Source organism: Macrobrachium nipponense, chromosome 7 (genome assembly GCF_015104395.2).
Source record: "Macrobrachium nipponense isolate FS-2020 chromosome 7, ASM1510439v2, whole genome shotgun sequence".
NCBI lineage: Eukaryota > Metazoa > Arthropoda > Malacostraca > Decapoda > Palaemonidae > Macrobrachium > Macrobrachium nipponense.
The window spans coordinates 11,070,045-11,097,287 of record NC_061109.1 but is presented as its reverse complement, the minus strand read 5'-3'; the positions used below and the strand labels follow the sequence as shown (position 1 = coordinate 11,097,287).

At 42.0% G+C, this 27,243-nt stretch overlaps 2 protein-coding genes across 2 annotated transcripts in view; both read right to left on the bottom strand.

Moving 5' to 3' along the window:
* The window catches only part of LOC135217537 (serine/threonine-protein kinase atr-like), a 796,062-nt gene that overhangs the window by 572,383 nt on the left and 196,436 nt on the right, over nucleotides 1-27,243 (bottom strand). Inside the window, 1 exon segment of the mRNA XM_064253504.1 lies at nucleotides 234-351. Coding sequence (XP_064109574.1) covers nucleotides 234-351 — 118 coding nt within the window.
* LOC135217058 (uncharacterized) lies at nucleotides 282-25,431 on the bottom strand. The gene is made up of 4 exons (XM_064252688.1): nucleotides 25,264-25,431; nucleotides 20,878-21,150; nucleotides 1,463-1,590; nucleotides 282-358 (listed from the first exon to the last, which is right to left on the bottom strand). Exons 1-3 carry the CDS (start codon nucleotides 25,384-25,386, stop codon nucleotides 1,582-1,584), a joined length of 405 nt encoding a protein of 134 aa, XP_064108758.1. The 5' UTR covers nucleotides 25,387-25,431; the 3' UTR covers nucleotides 282-358; nucleotides 1,463-1,581.

Genomic DNA, 27,243 nt, shown 5'->3' with positions numbered 1-27,243 from the left:
TAACCAGTTGCCTAGTGCAAGGCAGAATAGTGTTTATCTCCAGTTGCCTAGTGCAAGGCAGAATAGTGTTTTTGCTTATTTAGATATAATCTACAGTAGAACTAGGATGGTTTATGTACATCTGACAGGCAGCACATGATCTTTTCACCTGAGAATGGAGTGTCTACAAGTTTTGAAGACCATAACTATGGGTTACGTAAATGATGGATTTGTAAGTGACACAAAAGACCTACATTTTCTGGAAAACTTTCTTTCTTTTTCAGGGAAGTAGAACTAGATGTATCAGGAGCAACACAGTCTGTTGGAAGAGCTTCCAGTAGATCTAATTCACCAACTTCTTCAGTATTATACCTGCAACCTGATATAAATTATGATTTAGTGATGAACCTCTGTTATCAACAGTACAATCTTAAATTAATCCAAGATAAAAAAAATGGAAGAAGGTTATTAAAATATTAATACAATCCAAGGATTAGCCAATAGTACGTATATAGGTAAATGAGTAAGGACCATACTGTTTCTATAGGCAGACGATTAAACTAGGGAGTAAGAATTATCTGAAAAAAACTAAGAGCATTTATAAAAAGTTTCACAAAAAAAACCATTTTCAATAACTTCTGACCTGAATGTATGGCACTTCATGGACCAAACTAAACTACAGTAACATAAAAAAAAAAATGCTAGTCATTATTTACAGGAATGGGCTATTCAACTAAGGAGAACCCAATACTACCTACTTATTCATGACTTGCAAGTGAGAGGCATGCATTCCACACCTGATGAATTTTGCTATGTAAGGGAGCATTAACAGTTTTTCAGAATTTGAGTGTACTGTGCAACATAATTACATACAATAATCTTGAAAACAAATTATTTAAACAATAACACAAATGATTAGTTAAGCATTTACCAACATCATATTCTCCAATGGGATGACAGAACCCCTTATAGTAATGTAATGCTCAATTTCTCAATCCTTTTTGATATGAGGTTTGCTCTCAAACAATAGTTGTGCTACATAGTTGGAAAAGCAGGAGAGGATTTAAAAAACAAAATTAGTTTTAACAACAACCCTACAGCTTATAATAAGCTCTTTAATGTGCTGCAAAATCACTCTGTCACTAAAGGCCCTTCCACAAAAATGAGAACATGTCAGTCAGTCTGTAGAAATGTGCAAGTGAGGGTGGCTCCCAGGGTCTTACTAAGGTTAAGTCTCATTTTCCTCATGTTATGTGTACTTCACCTATGAGCTAAGTGTTTTTAGTGAATTCCATGGGTTATCTATTGCACAGGTAAAAAGTCATGTGTGGTAGTATGGAAAATGGCTCAGTGTGATTGAATTTTTTTATGTAAAGTATGGCACACTGTTGGTAGCACCCCCTTCTGCAGTGTGTGAAAAACAAGAGGAACGCCATCACTTTTTTAAAAATTCTATTAAAGTTGAGAAATTCTATAGCTTTACCTCAGGACTCATTAAATGATCGTTTATGCAGAACTCGAAAGCTGAGATTAACCCTCTACACTGTAGGTTTTCTTTGGGTAAATCCATCACTACACTGCAACACTCCAGCACAGCCTTCCTCAGTAACCCTGTTAAAATAAAAAAATTGAAAATTTAAAAAGGTTTAAAATACCCACAATAACAACACAATATCTACCTTTCCAAACTTTACACTTTACCCACACACTTTTGGCAACAAGGTAGCAATTAAATATGTGAAAATTGGCAAAATTGTAAAATAGTTTCAATACAAAAAATTAAATCATAACACAACTAATTAACCATTTTGCTGAGAGCCTCTTATCGCCACTAGTGACAGGAGCAGTCTTGCTAATTGTGTAACTGACTAATTTTCTTCCATGTATTTGTACTTTGATTCTTTGTTGTTTTCAATACTGTTCTAATATTACACTGTACTATTAAGCTATTATAGTAATGTTTTACTATTGTAGAGTTAGGAAATATGCAAATAATATGTAGGTAATTATCCTGAATGAAGGGATTTTGACGAAGGAAAAAAGGGATTTTGACGAAGGAAAAATCTATTTCTGGGTGATTGGCTCGTGTCGCCCTATGAAAGGATCCTTATATCATTCTTTCTAGGTAAAATTAATCTAAAAATTAACCAGAGGAAAAAACAAAACAAAATTAGAAAATGTCAGTAAAACTGACTCGCTCACTCTTAAAAAGAAGTGTCGGTATGGTAATAGGGCGAGTGAGTGGGAACACTACCACGAGACATTCACCAATTAGAACTTCCAATCAGAATCCCCACAAGAGAGAGCTGATACCAACTGGGCGATGCGGCCGCCACTACTACTACTAGAGACGCCACGGACAGCAGCGCCCCTAGCGAACATCCTTAATCTAAAAACATCTGTCCTGCATGGGGGGGTAAACAATACAGGGTGGGTTTCATAGGGCGACACGAGCCAATCACCCAGAAATAGATTTTTTGCCTTCGTTCAAAATCCCTTTTCTGGGCTCAGCTCGTGTCGGCCTATGAAAGAGTCCACCAGAAACAGACAAGATGGGAAAAAGGACAAATGAAAAGCAGTTGTAAAATGAGGGATATAATATAAGTAAATCAATTACAGCATATAAACTAAGTACTTAAGCCTAACTTATTCTAAACAGTAACATAAAAGAAAGTTAGTAATGTAAAGTACTTAAAATTACAGTAAAACATAGTAAATTATAATAATGCAGTGTAAATATTAACAAAATAGATTTACTTAGATAAATTATTTACAAAATATACAAACACATTGTGTCCTACCCTAGCATAAAAATAAGGGTAGGTACACTGAAGTACATTATCAGTACAAGTGTGGATGTCCCTATGCAAAAAAAATAAGGGACATCCACTAGTATGATTTCAGCGGCTAAGGCTAGGATATCCGAGTAGCATGGCGATAGGGTGAGGCATGTTGGATGAGGTAGGTAGAAAGGAGACCTGGATCTGTACTACGACTACTATACAGTATCAGAGAAACAATGTTTCCCGCTGCTACTATGCTGAAAATTTTAAAGATTCCAAGGACTTTAGATAATGACGTTTAAAGACTGTCGGAGATTTCCATCCAGTATACTTTTTAAGATCCTCAAAGTTCATATGTTGAAAGTAATTAATTGAGGTGGCTACTCCCCTGATGTCATGTGCTTTTGGGAATGAATCAGGATTGGCTGTTTAATGAAGTAAAGGATTTGTTGCCTAACTACCTTTACTGACAAGGTACCACCTTTTTCTCTCATGAAGAGAGAACCTGAGGATCTTGAGGATGTACGAGATAGAAAGGCTCTTAAAGATTGATACTGGGCAGAGAGAAGGGTCTTGGGAAGTGGGATGACTTTCCAAGGGGGCCCACCTTGCAAGAGGATCCTCATTTTTAGCCAAAAAACTACGATTCCGGAGCAAGCAGAACTTCTCCTGAGGGGAGGAATTCCACATGACCCGCATCTCTGGATAGAGCCGACAGTTCTGAAATTCTAGCTCCTGAAGCTAGGCTTAATAAGAATAATGTCTTTCTAAGAAGCATTATGAATGTACAAGACGAGTTGGTCAGTATCTGAAAAGCTAGTTTGAGGGGAACATCATTTAAGACCATGAAACTGCAGTAGGCCTTTGAGAAGGTCTAAGTCTAGCACAGGCTTTAGGAATAGACGTGAAATAAGATTCAGTCAGATCTATCTGAAAACCTAACTGAAAGATCTCTTTCAAAGCCGATTTATGAGTAGTAATAGTGGCTAGCTGCTAAACCTTTTTTCAAACAGGATCTGAAAAAGGATATAGCTAGATTAACTGTCATGGTTGTAGTGTTTGATTCTTTCATGGAAGGATGCTAATTTTTTAACAGCTGAGTCATATTGTCTAATAGTTGACTCTCTCTTATCTGATTCTAGGAAGAGAATATTTTGTGGATCACTATTAGCATCTTTATTAGCCGCAAACTTCATGAAGTCCATAAAGTTAGGGTCTGAAGAATTCCTGAGGAAGCGAACACAGTCCCTCATTTGTACTGATTGTGACAGTTTGGGATTGGGAATCCGTTGAGGTCGGAGACCAATTCCAGAAGAAGAGGATACCAGTTGCTCTTGGGCCAGTCCGGTGCAATCAGAGCTACTATTCCCTTGAAAGTCCTCAGCTTGCTTAAGACTTTCAAGAGAAGATTCACTGGAGGAAAAACATCATCTCCCACTGATCCCATCTAACGACAGGGCGTCCGTGCATAAGCCAGAGGGTCCAGGTTGGGGGCCACATAGCAAGGGAGCTTGTGGTTCGCTTGTGAGGCGAAGAGATCTACTTGGAGACCTGGGACTCTCGGCATATCCACTGGAATGACCCGTCGTCTAGGGGACCATTCTGATTCCAGAGGAACTGACCGGGGACAAAGCGTCTGCTATCACATTTCTTAACCCCCGCCAGGTGAGTGGCGGACAGATGCCATTTGTGTTTGTTTTGCTAGGGCAAAAGATGGCTATCATGACATGGTTCACATGCTTGGATTTGGACCCTCCTCTGTTGATGCAATGAACTACCACTGCACTGTCCAAAACTAGCCTTAGATGAGACTTTTTCGGGGAAGCAGTCTCTTCAAGGTAAGAAATACTGCCATTGCTTCCAGAACGTTTATGTGGAGCTGGCGAAATTGAACTGACCAAGTCCCCTGAACCCTGTTTGAACTGAGAATATCCCCCCCACCCCCCCACCCGGACAGGGAGGCATCCGTGTGAATGGTTAACACTGGAAGGGGATATTGAAGGGGTACACCCGCTTGGCTAAGTTCTTTACTTTTGACCATGGACGGAGTTGATTGCGAACGATCTGTGGAATTACTGACAACTTGTCTCGAGATTTGGTGTTTGCTCTCGATCGCCAAACTCGATTTATATCTTTTAGCCTTGCTTTCAGGAGGATATCTGTTACGAAGCAAACTGAAGGGACCCTAGGATTCTTTCCTGGTTATTCTCCTTGATGTTTGTTTGCATTTGAGAAATTGCCTGACAGATTTTGCTATTTCCTTCCGTTTTGCCACTGAATTGACAGATTGTGGGAAGACAAATCCCATTGGATTCCCAGCCACTGAAAACGAGACTCCGGGGTAAGTCTGGATTTCGTTTTGTTTATCTGGAACCCCAGATGTTCCAGAAAGTGAACTACCTTTTTGGTGGCTTTGAGACATTCCTCGACAGTTGGTGCCCGATCAACCAATCGTCGAGGTATGCTGCTACCATGATTCCCTGAGTTCTTCAATTGCTGCACAACCACTTCTGCTATTTTCGTGAATACCCTGGGGGCTACATTCAGACCGAAGGGCATCACTTTGAATGAGAATGTCTGATTTCCTAGCCTGAATCCTAGGAATGGGCGGAAGTGTCTGGCTATAGGGATATGATAGTATGCGTCTGTAAGATCGATGGAGCATGTGACGGCTCCACGCGGAAGTAAGGTCCTTACTTGCGAGAGGGTAAGCATCTTGAACTTGTCGCAACGAATGAAAGAGTTTAGCTTTGACAAGTCTAAGATTACCCTTCTTTTTTGTTGATTTGCCGCCTTTCTTTGGCACGCTGAGTAAGCGACCTTGAAATTTTAGAGCTGCTGACTCGCAATAGCTCCTTTCTGAAGGAGTTCCTCCGCGTAATCTGTCAATTCCTTTGATGGTATTTGGCGGAATGATTTGATTGGAGGAGGATCTTTGATCCACTCACAACCCAAATCCTTGGGACACTATGCTCTGTGCCCAATTGCTGAACCCCCACCTGTGACGGAAGAGGAACAGCCTCCCTCCTACCTGGGGAGCCTCATTGTTGATGGGGCGGGTTGACCACCACGCCCTCCTATGAACTGCCTGCTCCTTGTCGCCCTTCCTGCGCCACGCTGGCGAAAGTAGCCTCTCGCCCTACCTCTCGATTGCTTGTTAAAGGGAGGGATAGCCCTGACCTTCATACGTAGGTTGAAGGCCGGCGAGAGTGCGTAGGAGGTCGAAGGTTGTGATTGATTGGAGACAGCAGGAGGATGGGCTGGTTCTGTTTAGAAACTAGCAGGTTGTCCCTGTTGGGTAACCGAGACGGCCTTGAACAAATTGGCTGCTGTTGCTGGTGTTTCTGGTAAGGCTGGAACCTTTTACCAGACTTCTTTGGTTTCTTACCAGCAGTGGGGACGGATTCTTGCTTCCTCTTGGATGAATACCCCCACCTAGCTCTAAGGCTCTGGTTGAGCCTAGCAGCCTCGTCGTGGTGTACTTCATTTACAGCGGACTCTGGGAAAAGATCCGCTCCCCACATGCTAGAAGCCAGGAGTCTATTAGCTCGTGCCTAATAGTGCACTCCTGCAGAACGTGCTTTCGGCAATTCCTCCTAGCTTGGAAGAAGTGAAAGCATCCGTCTGAACCACCGTCTGAAGCTGGGATTTGGCCAAGATCTTAAACAGAGGTTCCGTAGCATACGAGAGAGCAGCCATCTCCGTTATGATCAGTGAATTGAGGGACCTGCCAAACCTAGTTCGCGCGTCGAACTCCGCCTGAATCAAGGAATCAGGCAGCCTTGGAAGCTTCTCCGCCGAAACTGGTCCATGGCGCAGTCCGGTTTGAGCTTGCCAAAGCGTGAACGTGGCTGGCAAGTTTCTCCCACAATTCTCCAAAAGCTGGGAAGAGCGGAGAAGTAGACTCCGCCTCCCTTAGCTGTGGCATGGGCTCATCCTTGAGGACTGGCCTGAAGAGTCCTCTCTACTATTTTTGTAGCGAACGGAAGAGAAGCCTCCTCTTCCGGTCGCAAAATAGTGAAAGGAACTCTTTATAGGCCTGGAGCTTGGTGTTTGTGCACTCCCAGTCCTCAAGGCAGTGAACCCATTCCCATTGGTTGGGCATGATCCCTACTGTAGAGAACATCCTCCCTAGAGATCTTGTCTTCCCTAGTAAGAGCCGCTACGGTCAGCCTAGCATAGCCGATGAAAGGCTGCGTCAAACCCGGAGGATAAAACTCGAAGTCCTCAATCCTTCGAGTTCCACACTCCGGGATAGAGATCATACCATCCTTAAATGGAGCGTAAGCGGCTACTCTCCATGGGTTCTCCATAGAGAAAGCTGGCAGAGAGTCGTATGGCGGGAGCTGGAAAATACCAGCACTTGGCACTGGGAGACTGGAAGGGGGACCTGAGAGAGCCCCAGCTACTCGGTCCTCATTCTCTCTAACTCTGTTGAGAGATCTTGGATGGACTGGCCTGATTGAGACAGAGTGCTCGACAGTTTGTGCGAACATCTGCTCAAAATTTCGTCCCCACACGGCGGAGACTTGCGAGCCGACCACTCGCCCACCTGTTGCATCACCACGCTGAGAAAGCAGTGGGATCAAAGGTGCTGGGTCCCGCTCCTCCCACCGGCGTTACCGGAGTGGATGCGGTGGAGGCCGGAGAAGGCATTGGCTCGGCGGGAGCAGCGAGCCTTCTCCTTAGAAGCCTTGCTTCTAGAGCTCTTCGAGTAAGAACGAGCTCGGCTTGGCCTTCACCGCGTCAGCGTAAGAAGTCGAAGACTTCTTAGCCGAAGAAGACGAAGATGACTTCTTAGAAGTCGTCTTAGTTGTTAGGGTCTTCGGTTCTCTCTGTCCCTTCACCTTTGGGGGTACAGAGAGAGCGGGAGAGCGGGTAGGGATCTCAGATCCCACAAAAGCCTTGGAAAGAAGCGCTTGAGAAGGGACAGGAGAAGATCCAGGAGCGCCCAAGGAAAGACCTTGGGCGCCCCGACACACCTACCTCAACCAACAAATCCTCTGCCCCTACCGCCATAGGCTCGATGTTGAGGTCCAGGTAGCGACGTCCGGGAACCGACTCCTGTGTGGCTACGACCCCGAAAGATTGCTGCATAATCTTGCTGGATGGATGGCTATGAGAGGGGCTGCGGACGAAGGGGTCAACATACCTTGTTGACTTGCCCGAGGGGAAGATCTGGACGGCCAGCTTCTTGTCAAGGATGTAAGGCTGGCCTTTGGCAGCGTTCTTCCCGAAGCCGCCCACCCACGCTTTCAGGGTAGCAAGGGCGACCTCCCTCACAACACCAGTAGCCTGAAAGAAAAGGTGAGATGAGCTTCTAATGGCGGAACGGGGTTAACAAACTTATGTCTAAGAGTTGTTAGTAAATGATAAAGAAAGCCTATAATCGAACTTAACCCCCACCTCCACCAGCTGACTGACTAGGTCGTAGCAGATGGCGCAGGCTTTCCGGGTGCCAGACGATCATATCGTGAATGGCGTGGCACAAGGACGTGGACCTGCACTCATCGTGGGCCGCAGGGGTCGTACAACGTCGCGTTGCATCCCAGGACCTGACAGTTGGTAGCCTGTAAGTGGAAAGATACATGAGTATCAGGAGAACACTTACAGCCTAACAGTTGCTCCGCTGGTGCCGGAGCGAGAAAGTTAGATTAAACCAGAGCCCCCGCCATAAAACGTCGTGGTAACAAGGTTGGTTGGTTGTCCTAGGCTATTGCTCGCTGCGGCGGAGACAAGAGATAGAATCCAACCAGGTGTGGTGGTAAAGGAAACCACGACGAATAATGGCGGGGATGGTAAACATATGAATAATAAAATTAAACAAATCATCGTAAAATTAGGGTATATCCTTAAAATAACAATAATGTCAACCTTTCTCCACCCGTCTACTAGAAGAGTCGCCCGGGTAAGAAGCAAGCTCCCTTCCGGTAGCGGGGGAGACATGTAAGGATATAGTAGGCAAGCAACCGACCACTAGTAGTGACCACCCGCCCGCTGGCGGAGCCAGTAATCTATAACCAAAGGTGCCCCGGCTGCGACGGAAGGCTCCGTTCGTTATAGAAAGGGAAGGTGGCTGAGCAACTGGGGAAGGGGGGGAGGGTCTCGGCGTAACACGGCGGGAGAGAGAGAGGGGGGGGGTTGGCCTACTCCTCCCCGTTCTCAACAACTACCCGCTCGGAGACTCGGTACCCCTATGAGTGGTCGCCCTATACCCCCCCCGCTGGGAGGAACCCCTGGCCACCTCAGAAGAGAGAGGGAGGAAGGCAACTGAGGTTGTCATGACAACCAAGGGGTCCCCCAGCCGCCTATACCTGGTAGGGAGGGAAGGGGAAGGGGAAGGTGCGATGGAACACGTGACCGCAAGTGGCCTAAGCCGCGAGCAACACAACCAGTGAGGGCCACGTGAACCAGGCTGTACCAATACATGGGACATGCACCTAGGCTAGCCTAACACCCTAAATAGAATAAAATTACATCGTAAAGATGGAAAAGACACTTTTAGTAGAAGAAAAGAAGCCCAGGAGGAGGCAAAACTGTTCCGAGGAACAGAAGCCTACTCAGAGCCAGCGATAGCCGATGAAGAGCAAGAGCCGGGATGCTGGGCTGGAACAAATAATAGCCCTAAATACCAAACTAAGAGAAATGGTAAAGGGGCTAATCTAGCTAAAACTCGATGTAAAAAACGATGAACGTAATATAGTAAGCCCATAAGTATAAGAAGTCCCAGTATGGAGGACCGGGAATTCTTAACGAGGCAGCATGGCGCCGCCACGAGACAACCGGGAAACCGTATATGACCTATTAGAAGGAAAATACTGGTTCCCGGAAGACAAAAATACAGTAAAACATTACTTATGAGGCACTTAACTTAGCCGTTGCGATGGCAGAACGTTCCATGATGATGGTGATAAAATATCCCGTAAAAGGCACAAGCACAAAGAGAATGCGTCTGAACGCTGGCGCTAATTATTAAGGATGTTCGCTAGGGGCGCTGCTGTCCGTGGCGTCCTCTAGTAGTAGTAGTGGCGGCCGCATCGCCCGTTGGTATCAGCTCTCTCTTGTGGGGATTCTGATTGGAAGTTCTAATTGGTGAATGTCTCGTGGTAGTGTTCCCACTCGCCCCTATTACCATACCGACACTTCTTTTTAAGAGTGAGCGAGTCAGTTTTACTGACATTTTCTTAATTTTGTTTTTCTCTGGTAATTTTAGATTAATTTTACCTAGAAAGAATTATATTAAGGATCCTTTCATAGGCCGACACGAGCTGAGCCCAGAAATCTATTTCTGGGCAAGGGTTCGTGTCGCCCAGTGAAATAATCCTTAAGTTCATTATTTCTAATAAATGATACTAACATTGTACCAGAGAAAAAATAAATTCAGGAGGATGTCAGAATAACTGACTCGCTCACCCTAAATAAAAGAGGGTGTCGGTATGGTTTCTGGGGCAAGTGAGACCACTACCACGAACCTCTTGTCATTTAGAATTCTCCTTCATCAGAATCCCCCTCCTGAAAGAGCTGATACACAGTCGGAGTCAGCTACTACTACTACTATGCTACCCACCACGCCGACTGCAGCGCCTCTGGTGGCCATCCTTGTCGTTAAATGCCAATCTTGGGCTACAGGGCGGGGAACAGGGGGGGATTTCACTGGGCGACACGAACCCTTGCCCAGAAATAGATTTTTCCTTTGTCAAAATCCCTTTTCTGGGCTCAGTTCGTGTCGCTTCATGAAATAGTACCAGAGAATTAGCACAAGACTGGAAAAATAAGAAAGAGGAAGGTCTCAATAAAACGAAAGAAGTAAAGAGAAATAAATATAATCTGATTTGAGAGCTTACAAGTTATCATAAAATAAAGTTAACTTAAACTAATGAATGAAATTATATACAGTTAACCTTAAAATTACACTTAAACTAACTTATGATAACTTAACTAATACAAGTGAGGTTCAATAAGGCAGCACATCAAAGAACACTCACTGAAACTTATATAAACATGAAAATTACAAAGCATCTCAATTATCTATTGGTGTGCTTCTCTAGCATAAAAATAAGAGGAGCAACACCGATCCATTACAGATAACATATATACAATATAGATGTGGGTGCCCCTAGCAAAAAAATAAGGGACACTCCACCATAGGTATCCTCCTAAGCAGCTAAGGCTGAAGGACCAAAAGAGCATAACGGTAGGGTTAGGTGCATTATTGGTTGAGGCAGGTAGAAAAGAGATCTGGATCTTCGACTACAACTACTGAGCAGTGTCAGGGGAAACTATGTTCCCCGCTGCCACTGCTGGAAATTTTAAAGATTCCAAGGACTTGAGATAATGACGCTTGAAAACTGTCGGCAATTTCCAGCCAGTATACTTCTTTAAGTCATCAAAGTTCATATGCTGGAAATAATTGATGGAGGTGGCTACTGCCCTGATGTCATGGGCTTTAGGAAATGAATCAGGGTTTGCTTGTTTAATAAAGTAAAGGATTTGTTGCCTAATTTCCTTTATTGAAATTGTACCACCTTTTTCCCTCATGAAGAGGGGGCCTGAGGATCTAGAGGATGTCCTCGACAGAAAGGCTCGTAAAGTCGTCACCGGACAAAGAGAAGGGTCTTGAGGAAAAGGGATGACCTTCCAAGGGGCCCATCTCATCAAGGGGTCCTCGTTCTTTGCCAGAAAACTACAATCTGGAGATAATAAGACCTCTCCTGAGGGGAGGAATTCTACATGTCCAGCATCTCTGGAAAGGGCCGACAGTTCTGAAACTCTAGCTCCTGAGGCCAAACTTAGCGAAAATAGAGTTTTCCTCAGTAGCATTATATATGTGCAAGAAAAGTTGTCAGTGTCTGAAGCCAGCTTGAGAACATCATTCAAGAACCATGAGACTGAGCGCCAAACTCGATTTATGTCTTTCAGTTTTGCTTTTAACAGAACATCTGTTACTGATGCAAACTGGAGTGAACCTAGGATCCTTTCCTGGTTTCTCCTTGATGCTCGTTTGCACTTGAGGAATTGCCTTACTGACTTGGTTATTTCTTTCCTTTTGACCACAGGAATTGACAGATTGTGGGAGGTCTAGTCCCATTGAATGCCGAGCCATTGAAAACGAGACTCCGGAGTAAGTCTGGACTTTGTCCTGTTTATTTGGAACCCCAGATGTTCCAGAAACTGGATTACTTTGTTTGTGGCTTTGAGGCATTCCTCGACGGTTGACGCCCAAATCAGCCAATCGTCGAGGTACGCCACTACCATTATCCCTTGTGATCTCAGTTGTTGTACTACTACTTCCGCTATTTTCGTGAATACCCTGGGGGCTACATTCAGCCCGAAGGGCATCACTTTGAAAGAGAATGCCTGGTCTCCCAACCTGAAGCCTAGGTATGGGCGGAAGTGTCTCGCGACTGGGATATGATAGTATGCGTCTGTAAGATCGATAGAGGTGGTGACGGCCCCACGGGGAAGTAAGGTCCGCAGCACCTGCGAGATGGTCAGCATTTTGAACTTGTCGCAACGAATGAATAAGTTTAGCCGGACAAGTCTAAGATTATTCTTCTTTTTGATGAGCCTTTCTTTGGCACGCTGAATAAGCGTCCTTGAAACTTTAAACTTTAAATGCTTGACTCTTGACACTACCTCTTTCTGAAGGAGCTCTTCCGCATAATCTGTCAATTCCTTTGTTGGTAGTTGAAGGAATGATTTGGATGGAGGGGGACCTTTGATCCAACTCCATCCCAGCCCTTTGGACACAATGCAGGGCGTGCCTCATGCTGTACCTCATTCACAGCTGACTCTGGGAAGAGGTCCGCCCCCCAGATGGTGGAAGAAAGCAGCTTGTTCGGCTCATGCCAAATTGTAGCCTCCTGCAGGACATGTTTCCTACAGTTCCTTCTAGCTACCACAAACTCGTACAGGTCTGACTGTACCGTTTGTGTCTGAGACTTTGTCAGGAGCTTAAATAAGGGCTCCGTACCGTAAGTCAATGCAGCAACTTCCGTCATTACTAGCAAATTCAGAGTCCTGCCTAACCTTGTCCTCACCTCGAATTCGGCTTGGATAAGGCTATCTGGTAGCCTAGGGAGTTTCTCACCGAACTGATCCATGGCACAGTCCGGCTTGAGTTTTCCTACCGTGAATGTAGCTGGTAGGTTTTCCCAGAGTTCCCCAAAGGCTGGGAAGAGAGGGGAACGTCGGGTCCGATTCCCTAAGCTGAGGAAGGGGTTCATCCTTCATGGGCAGCTTGTATGGTGATCTCTGCTATCTTTTGTTGTGAAGGGGAGTGTGCCTCCTCCTCTGAAGCAAAGAGGTGTAAAGGGCGTTTTAAATGCCTGGAGTTTGTGGTGTTGGTACAGTCCCAATCCTCCAGGCATGTACCCATTCCCTCTGAGCCTGATCGCGACTGTACAAAACAGTCTCTTTAGGGATCTTGTCTTCCCTATTCAAGGCTGCCTCCGTTAGCCTAGCATACTCAATGAAAGGAGGTTGTAGGCCGGCGGGATGGAACTCGAAGTCCTCGATCCTACGAGTTCCATAGTCCGGGATGGAGATCATGCCATCCTTGAAGGGAGCAAAGGCTACTACCCTCCAAGGATTGCTCATAGAGAAGGCGGGAAGGGTGTTGTAGTCAGGCAACGGGGCAACTCCGGCGCCTGCTACAGGGAGAGCAGCTTGAGCTGCTTGGCTCAGCCCTGCCAGCCGATTCTCCTGGTCCATCAGACGATCAGAAATATTCTGAATCGACTGACCGGAATGAGTCAACGTGGTGGAGATCTGTGCAAACATTTGGTCGAACCTGGTGTTCATCAAAGATCCGACCATGTCTCCTACCTGCTGCATGACCCCTGCCGTGAAAGCAACAGGATCGAAGGGACCAGCAGGACTGGCTCCGACAGGGGTCACCGGAGGAGCTCCAGCAGAGGGAGAAGGTACTGGCTCGGCAGGAGCGCGGACCTTCTCTTTAGAGGATTTACCTCTTGACCCTTTTGAGTGCGAAGAAGAAGAGGACTTCGCCTTCTCTGCTCCGGGATGGTGAGCCGGAGACTTACGAGAAGATGAAGACGACGACGTCTTCTGCAGGGTCTTCTGCTCTCTTTGCCCCTTCACTTTGAGGACTACAGAGGCAGTAGGCGTACTAGCAGGGATCTCTGATCCTGTGAAGCCTTGGAATGATGAGGAAGAAGGGACAGGTGAAGAAGATCCAGAAGCGTCCAAGGGAACCCTTGGGCGCCTAACAAACCTACCTCAACCAATAACTCACCCCCACCTACCGTCATTGGCTCTACGTTGAGGTCTGGAGTTTTGCGACTGATCCACCTAGGATGTTCCATTGGCCTCGCCCCTCCCTCCATCAGGGCCTGCTCCACCTGTTGCTGGATGGTGGCGATCGTCGGAGCTGCCGCGGCGGGGTTCTACTTGCCGAAGCCACCTACCCAGGCCCGCAGGGTAGCCGACGCAGCGTCCTTAACGGCGGCAGCCTGAAAGAGAGGGTCATTGTAATCCTTACAACGAAGCCCCGAGGACGAATCATTAACATTTGACATGTATCCATATAGCATTATAATACAGATTTATGTGATAGTATATACCAGGAAAGAGAAAGGCCCCACACCGGTATAATACTTACTCTGTCCGAAAAACTGTTCCACCAGCTCGTAGCAGATGGAGCAAGCTTCCTGGTGCCAGACGATCACTCGTTATGGCTGACAGCACATGGAGCATGGGACCTGCAGACCTTCGCGCCCCAGCAGGGTTCCTGGAGGACGGCGTTGCAGGCCGGCTCCTGACAGTTAGTAGCCTGTAAGTGGAATAGATACATAAGTATCAACGTAATACACTAAACAGACACTTATGATGCTCCGCTGCATACCGAGTAGCATAAAATTTTTTGGGCATAATCCCCCCCTGTAATCCGTGTGAGAAGGTCCATGGGACCTGGTAACTGTTGAGAATATCGTCCCGGTGTACACCGAGAGGAGGAGATTAGGTAAACCACATACTTTTCATACACCCATAAATAGGTTTCAAGGAGTAGTACACCACGCCGGAGAACGAACGAGAGGATTACCCATAATTAAAAAACTAGATAAATTAAATTGGAGTCGTGTAGCTCCGTCGTAAAAACCCCTCCGCCAACCACAGGGGCGCCCAAGATAGCAAGCGAGCGCTCGTCAGGCAGACGAAGGTGGGACTATGTACATAATGGGGGAAGCATGTAAGACGGCAGATACCTCTTCCCCTACGATAGCTGGCGGAGCCAGCTACCCCTCCGCCAACCGAAGGGGCGCCCGGATAGCTAAGCAGGCGCTCCGTCAGCAGCGAAGGGATAAGATACATAACTAGAGGTAAGGAGGGGGAAGAGGAATCGTAGCACAAAGAACGCCGGAGAAGACCGATGCAAACAGAGGGGGGTGGCCAACCAACCCCCCCTGATCACACCGGATCTCCCCCAAGCTCAAAGAGATAGTGGGGTCCCAGCAGTACTCCCAGCTGTCCAAAACTCCCGTGACCCCCCTAACAGGGGGGAGGGGGGAGTTGGTGCTCGGATGGTTTGCCATAGCGACCGTAAGCAAGCAAGGACAGACCCCCCCTCCCCAAGGGAGGAGGGGGGATGGGGACTGGGACTAGGGCGACCAGTGGTTCTACGCGATCGCAGGTGGACCAAGAGGTGATAATGCAACAAAACAGCCTAGGTCGAGCGACCACGTGAGCTCGAGAGGACCAAGGGGCGATAATGCAACAAAACTGATCACAGTTGGACCATGAGGAGATAATGCAACAAAACTGCCTAGGCTAAACTGATCGCCCTAACATGCAAACCCCTAAATGAAAAATACATCGTAAAAAGAGAGAGAGGGAAATCACGAGTGAGAGAGAAAGGGGACGTCCAGAAGTAGGCTAGTTCCCCGAAGGAAACAAGCCGACTGCTCGAAAGCTAGCCTTAGCCGACACGTAAATGGAGGGCAACAGCCAGGATGCTGGACTAAGACATATAAAAGTAATCACTCAAAAGCCTAACACCTAAACAAGAGACATGCATGCATGAACACTAATCTAAGGCATAGGCAATGGATTTCCAAATAAATACGATGTAAAATAAATAACAGGAACTTGTGAATCACGTGAAAGAACCCACAATAAAGGTAGAATTACACAGGATAGATACCACGGTATGGGGGACCGAGGAATCTAACCATACATGAGGCGAGCCGGTTCGGTAGCCATGCGCCAGACCAGGTGACTATTATCGGACCTAAAAAACAGTAAAAATAGTTCTTGGCTGACAAAAAACTAGATTCAAACCTTTCGGGGTACTTAACTTAGCTGCGGCGATAGCTGCTAATTCCATGGTTCAAGAAAGTGCACAAAATACACGAGGTGAAAAAATCACGTGTTCCCAATTCGCTAACGAAAAAGGATGGACACCAGAGGCGCTGCAGTCGGCGTGGTGGGTAGCATAGTAGTAGTAGTTGCTGACTCCGACTGTGTATCAGCTCTTTCAGGAGGGGGATTCTGATGAAGGAGAATTCTAAATGAAAACAGGTTCGTGGTAGTGGTCTCACTCGCCCCAGAAACCATACCGACACCCTCTTTTATTTAGGGTGAGCAAGTCAGTTATTCTGACATCCTCCTGAATTTATTTTTTCTCTGGTACAATGTTAGTATCATTTACCTAGAAATAATGAACTTAAGGATTATTTCACGAAGCGACACGAACTGAGCCCAGAAATGAAGTTTTTATTGGCAATTCGTTTCAACGTGATACCTCTCAAATGCGGAGCAAGTAAAACAACATTTTTTAATCAGGTATGAAACTCTTTCATTATAAATTTTAAAGCTTACTCATATCAAAATGTTTGTCTGGAAACTTTTCCCCTAGCTATTATTATTATTATTAGGGGTTAGTTTTTCCAGACCTCTGAGTCTCAAGTAGACTCTTCTCGGGCTGGTTCTCGGGGATCAATCCTGAGAAGAAGAAGAAGAAGAAGAAGAAGAAGAAGAAGAAGAAGAAGAAGAAAAGAAAAAAATTAGACTTTATTTGAGAAACCTGTCTTATTTAAAAAATTTATGATGTTATTAATTGAAAAATCCCTGCTTTCAGCAAGAATACTTTTCATTTCTGAATTCCGTAGATAAATAGATCTTTGCTGGGTCCAATTTGGGCACTCAACAAGCAAATGCTGTACTGTCATGGGTGTTTGACATCTGTTACATTTCACTGTGACCATGTGAGAATCTTGTGTGTCCTATACGGAGCCTTGCTATGATCACCTCTTCTGATCTTTCCTCCTGTGAGGATGTCCTCCATGCATATACTTCAGTTTTTTTGTTTTTTTTGTTTTTAAGTTTATTTGTGTTGGCACCGAGGGGCCCATTCTCCTTTCTAATCCTGGTAAATCAATGGTTTAACAGATTTTACCCAGTCTGACCAACTGGGCATGTGTAATTGTTGGGGGATAGTGCAGGCTAATTTGGCAGCCGAGTCTGCATATTCATTTCCTTTTATTCCCACGTTGTGCTGGATCCAACATATTTCCACTGATATTCCTGATTGGAGGAGTTGATGAATTTTTATTTGAATTTCCTGTACTATTTGGTTTTCTGGTTTATACTGTCTTATTGCATCTATAGCGCTACGTGAGTCAGTGAAAATAACACACACTTGATTTTGCCTCAGATATCATATCTAGAGCCATCTGTATGGCTGTCACTTCAGCAGTAAATACTGATGATATTAAAGGTAGGCTTTTTTTTATTAACATATTTTTTGAATACGCAGATGCTCCTACTCCAATATAATTTTTGGAGCCGTCTGTATATACCATGAATTTGTTGCCTTTTCTTCTAATGTGCTACAAAGCATGTTGGCAGGTACATTTCTGTACTTGTCATTTGCTTTTTGAGTAGGTAAGAAAGGGGAGGTACATATCTTACTCGATTTAAAATCCATGGTGGTGGCAATTCCATTGGTGGGTGAAAAATTGGATCCATATTATGCAAGTTCATTATGTATCTAGCTCTTTTTGGGAAAGAGCTAATACTATTAACTGCTGTTACTAGATTACAGTTTTGGAAGCAGTCAGCTGCAGGAGACGATCCCGCTTGCATTGAAAGACCTCTTCGTATTGTTATCAAATTACGGTGATGTTTTAAGGGCAAAACACCTGCCTCTACCAAAAGTGAGTTTGTTGGGGACGATCGGAATGCTCCTGTGCACAATCGCACGCCTTCATGGTGCACTGCATCAAGAGATTTTAATGCAGATTCTGAGGCAGATTGAATATATTGGACAGCAGTAATCTATTATGGATAAGGCTGTTGCCTTATATATCATTAATAAAATGTCTCACTTTGCTCCCCAATTAGTGTGTGATAACTTTTTTAATATGGCAAGGGCTTTGATGCCCTTGGCTTTAATGTATTTGATGTGCTCTCTCCAATTTAAATGTTGATCAAATATTACTCCTAGATACTTGATTTTTGTACAAAATTGTATTTCAGTGCTATAAAGATGAAGTTTGATTGTTTGGTTCGTCATCCATCTTTTGTCTTTGTCCCCCTAAAATAAAATGAAATAAAAATAGACTTGGTATTCTATAGAAAATGTGAATTTATTATTTCCTATAAAAGTTTCAGAGCACTGACTTTTTTACCAACTGAATCTTTAATGGTCTTCCATCACAAATTGTAAAATGTTTTCTTTGTTTACTCAACACCTCTGGTGCTTGGCAAATCTGCTTCTCCTCTGTCATTTCCTCTGATCCATGATCATTTCTGATAAAAAATTAATTCACAAACTTCAATATATTCACTACTTTCACAAGCAAAACTATCTGACATTTCAAGTTCAAAACAAAGTCTAATGTAGATCTAGTACTCTGTGACACAAATTGAGTTGGGAGTCAAAACTGTATTTTTCTCGGATTGTGGCTACATTAGTCGAGCATTTACCCAATTTCTAGTAATCTGCATAAATAACTTATTAAAGAAGTTGGTCTGTAATTATTTACATTACTTGGATCCTTTCCAAGTTTGGGGATAGGAATTATTATGACATTTCATCATTCATCTGGAAATAAATTTCGAAGTCATAAATGATTATAAAACTGTAATAGGTTTGACTGCCAAAGACGCTAAGAGGCAGATCATCTCAAAACAAATTTTGTCACCTCCAGGAGCAGATTTATTGCCGATTGAAAGAGCACATTCAAACTCTTCCATATTTAATCTTTTTATCAAAATATACCTGCATCTTCTATTATTTCAAAATTTATTGTTATTAATTCTATATTATTTTTCTTTGTGTGGAAGTGCTCATCTCAGTTTCTATCACTACTTACATTTGTTCAGCTTTTCCCTATTGCGTACATTACTTATTTATTTTGGATCAAGTATTCTTTTTCCATCTATTAATAGGGTGGTTAACATGTGTACGATTTATTTTCCTGAATTTTCCCTGTTTTTTTGTTTTTTTAAGTGAAATATCAGAGAGATTTGATAAGCATTTCCTCCACAAAATGGTCCTCCCTTGAATTACTTCTTTTTAAATCTATTAGTTTCATTATGATCTTTTACATACTCAAATGGAGGGATATTCCTTATGTACAATTCATATTACTCTCAATCTGCTTTACAATTGTTATCATGGGTTACATGCTTGGCAGGACTATTTTCAATAATGAGGATTGATATTGGGAAATGATCACTGGTGTACATCATAAATGTACTCCACTAATCTGTCTACCCTACTAGTTGCACACTGAGTTTAAGTCTCCTGAGGAAATGTTCCATGTGCTTTTCAAATATACATGCTGAGCTCTTCATTATCTATACAACACATAGTTCCGCGGAAAATGTGGTTTTTGCACTCGCTGCCAATCCTGTGGTCCGAAGTTTGATTCTCGGCTCAGCCAATGCAGAATCAGAAAAAATTTATTTCGGTGATAAAAATTCATTTCTCGATATATGTGGTTAGGATCCGACAATAAGCTGCGGTCCCGTTGCTTGTGACCCATTGGTTCCTAGCCCCGTAAAAATATCTAATCCTTTGGGACAGCCCTAGGAGAGCTGTTAATCAGCTCAATGGTCTGGTAAAACTAAGATATACTTAACCTATACAACACATCATTTGAAAATATGAATTCTTCTAATTTACTTCCTGCTCTATTTTTATTCATACATTTATGGTCCCATGATGGGTTGTAGGCATTTAAATCACCTACTATTAATGCAGGTTCTTTGATTGTTATGAATTTTTAAGTTCATCAATGTTGTAATTTTTTATTAGCTAAGTTTGTGTAAATAAAAAATTACAGTTACAATTTTTTTGGATTTTAAACACCTCATAATTTGCAAGTCAGTGATGTTTCAGTAATGTTTAACAGGTACTTTGTCATAACTACTTTGTTGTGTGCATATATGGCTGCACTAAAATTTCCTTCTTCTTCTCGCTCAGCCTATTCATAACCCTGACAACTTAAAATTTTGGATTATATACCTCTATGTGACACAAAATTGGTAAGCCCTGTCACCTTCTACAATGATCTTGCTCTTGAGGAGTTGCTCCACAGCCAACAACGGCTTCCCCAATCCAAAACGTCCTTTACAAGTCTCCAGTGAAATATATAAACATAATACATAATATATATATACTACTATTAATGCTCAGGGTACTGCCTTACTGACACAGCTCTTTGAATTCTGTGGTAATGGGTTATGATTCTGTTTTAAGACTTGGACAACTTATGTTTTTCCCCTTAAACTGAGGTTTGAGCAATAATGATATAAGTAATAGACTTCTTGTGAAACAAATGTAACATTCTAAAAATAAATTTTAAATGCATTCAAATTTTCCCTACTCCTAACCCTGCTTTCCTACTGTCAAAGGTTACAACTGCATGAAGAGAGAACATTATCTTCAATTGGGAACTAAGGGATTAAAGTAAGTACAACACAGTACCCACCTACAACAGTTCTTTTAATTTGGAGAACCTTTGTTGGAGAATGTTTCATAACAAATGGAATGGCAATAAAACTAATTGTTTGTATGCAAAAACTAATTTAAACAATTCAACATTCATGCTTTCAAAAACCCAAACAAATAAATGTTACTTATTACCTGACATGTTTTCAAGGGTCCCTGGTACTTGAAGACTTTTGACAATTTTAAAATCAACTCCTCTTGGAAGACCTTCAGCAAAGACGGAAGACAGGGCTTTAGACACTGTATCAGATTTGCAAGAGAAAGTTCAAAAGATGGAGCGTCATCATTTTCAATATCCATCTGACAATTATTAGGACTATCTTCAGTGGACTCAGTACCTTTGACTTTAATTCTTGACACTGCCAAAACATACGCTCCCTCTACACACTGTAGCATATAGTCCAGTCTCTGAAAAATAGATGCATACATTGTATAATAAATACAGTACAGCATTTTAGATGCAAATATCCATGAATGCAGAAAACACTAAAACATATTTATAATACAAAGGAATATAATCTGAGATATAATTTTTTTCTTTCCTTAACAGTTCAAATACCTTTACCTGTCAGGCCAGAATAAAGTAGCCAATTCAAACTCAATGTAAATATAAAAATAGAAACTAATACTGTTATAGTTTTTCAATCAGTGACCTGCCCCAAAAATCTGGATAGCATCATCATGTTCCTTCAACTAGTCTTGCTACTAAACAAACATTTTTATAGCAAAAGAAGAACCTGCCATTTGTTTGTTTACCTAGCTTCTTCATTATTTCCAATTTAGAGAAGATAAAAAATAATTGTCAGTACCTTTTTTCTTGTATTCATACTTTGGTAAAAGATATTAAGGTCCCTGGGAATTTATTTCACATTGTCAATTCTACATTTTATACCGATTACTTACTGTATCCTTGCCTTTGCAGGATGAGCGTTATAACTGTCAAAAGGGCAATGCAAAAAAAACCACACCAACCACCAAACTTTTTATTTATTTTTTCTACACATACTTTTCTAACCATTCCTCTATAACTTGAGGGTAAATGAAAGGCCATTTTGTTGCTAAAAGTTGGGTTCAAGCTTTAGGATACGATATGATTTTTGTCATTAACTGGTACCTCCAAAACATACTTGACCGTTGGCGTCAAAGAAGCTCAAAATTCCGTTCACAAAGTGAGTACTTGGTTATCCAAGGGCCTAAACAACTGACTGTTCATGCCAATGAAAAAGTGAATGTTGTATATAATGCAATCTGATTGACCAGACAATCCATATAGAAAGAGGTATCAGAAACAAACAGTCTTTCTGATGAATCAGCATTACCTGCAAATCCTCTTAACATGTGATTCCTGCACATCTTAATTGTGTTTTTGTAAAGATAAAAGATAATTGAATAAATCTTAAGCCAACATGCAGCTAAATGCCTCATCATGTTCATAAGATCATCATTTGGGGTGCAAATATTATCATCTTGGAGTGATTCCAAACAGTATGTATTGAGCTACAGTGTTCCCCCCAGACTCCCACGATTAGCTAGAACCCACAACAGTTGAAACCCCTATAAAAACACTTAAAACTGCCTATTTTGTTAGGTAAGACTCAAGAAAAACCCACAAAAAATGTTTATACCTGTTTTTTTTAAGAGTTATCACAAAAAGTGCATTTTATGATGAAATTGATAAAAAAAGCAGGATTTTGTGGATATTTCTCACAAAAAAATACCGTGAATAGGTGAATTTTCTGCAAATGATGGGGGTATACGTTCCAGAGAGAAATCCGCAGATACATGAGTTCACTGTATCTACTTTAACTCCTCCAAGATGCAATGCTTTTAATCATTCACATTCTTATGCTGAGGCTGATTCTATTAGCAGCTTTCCCCAACCAACCTCTAGATGATATACTAAGACATCATCTGGAGATTGGGGAAAGCTCTAGGCCACAACACCTCACAATCTTTGTGTACACTTTAAGTCACAATTAGAATCTTCCAGGATTAAAGGTTAAGTACGTATAATAAAAAGAGGTTTCAAACACCTCTGGTCCTCTTTCACATAAATTCATGGTGAATTTCCCTTCACTCTGTTATAGTAGTATAGTGTTTCAGTGTAATTATACTACTGCTTCCTATCCATGCCCAAACACAGGTTGTTAGAGGATGCCAAAGGGGTATCAAAGGGTCCAGGGGTACTTGATTCTTTATTACTATTCTTAAAAAATGAAGTGAGGAAAAAATTAATAAACACACGCCTTTCATGGAGTTTAATCTTCTGCTAATGACACTAGTAACAGTTGACTCCCGAACGTTCACTTCTCATTTTACCCTACATGGGACGTCACCAACAATTTAGTGCTCAAATGTAATAAGCCAACCTGCTTGTTGGGACTGAGAGTTATTACAGAATATTATCACAAGAATGCAATCATCCCCCACCCTAATCACATTCATGGGCAAACCAGACAGAATGCCAAGAGTCCTATCCCCAGAACCAGACCACTCTTGGAATCCATGTGGCAGCTCTGCAGGATAGTTCCACCCTGGAGGTATCAATGTGAATGAGCTCACTGATATCCATAAGGTCCAAACACTATCATTTAGTTGATGATCCTACAACAGTTCCCAGCTTCAGACATAAGCCCTAGTCCACGCTATGATACCTTTTCCTATTTATTAGGTCCAATAAATTTTACTAAAAGTGGAAAATTCCATAAGACTTGGCACAAATTAATAAGTAACAATATACAGGACTCTTGGACTCAGCCCCAGGAACAAATTCCAGAACTTTAAGAGCCACCCCACTACTCCAAGGCAGTCCCAGAGTCGAGGGGTACTTTTCAGTATGTATAAATCCTGTACATACACAAAAACATATATAGAGTATTGTACCGCATCAATTAATGTCCATGAAAAAATCCATAAAGGAGAGAGGGAGAGAGAGAGAGAGAGAAAGGTGGGGGTGGGCTCACAATAAGCGTGTACATACGTATTTTTTCCAAACGTAAGGTACAGAGGAAAGCACTAGTTTCCTGTATGCATTTGTTCACCATCCATCCTCAGAGGTACAACCAGGAAAGCACTGGCTAATGTGAGTGCATTTGTTTGTTCACAAGCCACCTAACAAGCACAAACAGGAAACTCTCAGTCATGTGCATGCATTTGATCATTAAACATTTGATACATTACCTTATTGGGTTATCCAACTAAGGAAGTATAGGTCATCCGTTGGGTGCACTTAGTCCAAATTCCTAAGTGCATCCCACGGATTTGACCTATACTTCCTTATTGGATAACCCAATAAGTATGTATCAAATGTTTAATGATCATTCCCAGATCTCTCTGGGAGCAATAAATATGTTTATTATTTTTATCAGACTTGGGAATGTCCAATAAGTGTCAAAATCACCCACTTATTTGAATTTCTTTAAGCTCAGGTTCCACTGTATTTTGGTGAGCTCATGGATGATTAGATCTCCTGAGTTTTTCATTAAATCACTTGTCATTATATGTGGTCTGGGACATTATAATTTTTCATTTTATTTTTCTGTTTAGTCTTTTTATATTTACCAAATATAACTTTTTTTTACCACCTTTCCTCACCCACCCACTCTGCTTTCCTGGATAGTTTCTTCTTTCTCCTTGGTAACTGTTGTTGGGCCTGGGACATGACTTTTGGCATCTACTTGCTTCCAGTTCTCTTGTACCTCTGATCTCAAATTGTTGCCATGTCCACTTAAGTGGGTCTGGAGAAGGCTTCTGGCACAGAGATGGGCCTAGCCTGCTATGGCCATGGTTTTACACTGGGCTGTAGCTTTCCCCAAACATCATCTGGACATTGCATCCATAGATGGCCATAGGGTTCAATCATATACACAGTTGAATCTGCAGGATGGCAAAATTCAGGTCTAGGTCACATTTATTAAGGCAGTGTCAATAAAAGTTGCATCATTGGCTGCTGAGCCACCATTCTAGCTAGTTTATCAGCTCCTGATACTCCAGCACATGTTGCTATGCCACTTTTGTAGCTGAAGTCATGGCACTGATTCTGGTGGGAGTCTAATGCTAAGTCACAAGTCTGTCCAACAAAATGGCTCTGGACATAGCTCCCAACGTTATAGGCCACAGGACTATAAGTGAATCAATGAATGAAGGTCCTGACTTCTTCCTGCTGACTTGGCTTAGGTCATAGCTATGTCATCATAACAAACAGCAGTTCTATGACTGATAACTGATAACTATAAATTCTGACCCAAGGGAAAATGGGCAATTAACTTATAGCATCAGCAAAAATCACACAACATAAAAGAAAGAAATAAATTTCAATAAAAAATTAATGTACATACAGTAGTTTATTACTACCTATTTCAGCCACTTCATGGTAATACATACTACTGTCATTTAATATGGTATAAGTACGTATATACTACTGTCATTTTTGATAGTACAGAATATTAGTAATACTAATCTCTAACACAATGTAGTGTTTAGCCATATATCTCTTAAAGCTAACATTTCTTTCATACTCACCAATGAGTCTCTAGGTAGGCCACAAGCATCTACAAATGAAGACAAAGCTATCAATGAAGCAGCTTTCAAGGGCATATCCCCTCCTTCAAGACACGTACATAATAGAAGCCAAGCTTGATTCATTACATTTCGGCAATACTGGTGAATGTAGTCTCCCAAATTACCAATAACCTTAAAAAAAAAAGAAAACATTAATTGCAACATATGATAAATAATTATATTAATTATACTAGCAAACTTACCCATCTACGATGGGTGATAAAATACGGGTGCAGAAGTGAAAAATTTATATGTACTATTTGTTCAGCAATATTAAAATAAGGGCGATTGCACGAATAGTCTCTCTCTCTCTCTCTCTCTCTCTCTCTCTCTCTCTCTCTCTCTCTCTCTCTCTCTCTCTCTCTCTCTCTCGTAATGTAATTCAAGGGACGATCACTGAACGCAGAGAAATTCTTATCATTGTTGTTTTCCCTCTTTTAAGATATTCTCTCTCTCTCTCTAAAGTAAGTGAAGGGACGATCAATGAACGTAAAGAAGTTCGTATTCATTATTGTTTACCCTCTTTTAATGATTCTCTCTCTCTCTACTCTCTCTCTCTCTCTCTCTCGAATGAAAAAAAAGGAAATTTGCAACATTTGCAACATACTGGCAGAACGATATAAGAGAGAATTCACCCCTAGAATAGATAATGAAGATAATGATATAGAAGTAAGGGATGAAAATAGTGAATATTTAGCTGACATAGATATTAATGAAGCTGATATTGTGCAGGCTATTAATGAAATTAAAAATGGAGCTGCTGTAGGGCCTGATGGAATTCCTGCTATTTTGTTAAAGAAAGTAGTTCATTCTATCGCAAAGCCACTTGCAATATTATTAAGACAAAGTGTAGATACAGGCAAGATTTATGAGGAGCATAAATTAGCATATATTACCCCTACTTTCAAAAGTGGATCAAGACTAGAGGCAAGTAATTATAGGCCTGTGAGTCTAACATCACATATTATGAAAGTGTATGAAAGGGTAATGAAGAAAAATATTATGAAACATTTAATAAAAAATATTTGTTTAATAAAGGACAACATGGTTTCGTACCCGGAAAAAGTACACAAACCCAACTGTTAGTCCACCGTGAGAACATATTCAAAATATGAAAAGCGGAAATGAAACAGATGTGGTTTATTTAGACTTTGCAAAACGCTTTTGATAAAGTAGACCATAATATATTAGCGAAGAAAATTAGAAAACACAATATCGTGGATAAAGTAGGAAGATGGTTAAAAGAATTTTTACACAACAGAAAACAGATAGTTATTGCAAACGACGAGAAATCGGATGAAAGTCAAGGTAATATCCGGTGTGCCGCAAGGTACGGTGTTAGCTGCAATACTGTTTGTTATTATGATTGAGACAGACAATAATGTGAAGGATTCGGTAGTGAGTAGTTTCGCAGATGACACAAGAATAAGTAGAGAAATTACTTGTGATGAAGATAGAACGCTCTACAAAGAGACCTTAACAAAGTATATGATTGGGCAGAGGTAAATAGGATGGTATTTAACTCTGATAAATTTGAATCAATAAATTATGGAGACAGAGAAAGAAAGCTATATGCATATAAGGGACCTAATAATGAGACCATCACAAATAAGGAAGCAGTTAAAGACCTTGGTGTGATGATGAATAGGAACATGTTATGCAATGATCAAATAGCAACTCTGTTGGCAAAATGTAAAGCAAAAATGGGAAATGTTGTTACGGCACTTCAAAACAAGAAAAGCTGAACACATGATTATGCTTTATAAAACATATGTTCGTAGTCCACTTGAATATTGCAATATGATATGGTACCCACACTATCAAAAGGATATTGCACAAATAGAGAGTGTACAAAGGTCCTTTACAGCTAGAATAGAAGAAGTTAAGGACCTAGACTACTGGGAAAGACTACAATTCTTAAAATTATATAGTCTAGAAAGG

What these genes read in the sequence shown, in the direction of transcription:
- LOC135217058 (XM_064252688.1), bottom strand. Translation starts at nt 25,386, where the DNA reads ATGAATCAAGCTTGGCTTCTATTATGTACGTGTCTTGAAGGAGGGGAT. An exon ending in GCCTACCTAGAGACTCATTG is followed by an intron (nt 21,151 to 25,263) that starts GTGAGTATGAAA and finishes TCTATTTTTCAG; the next exon opens with AGACTGGACTATATGCTACA.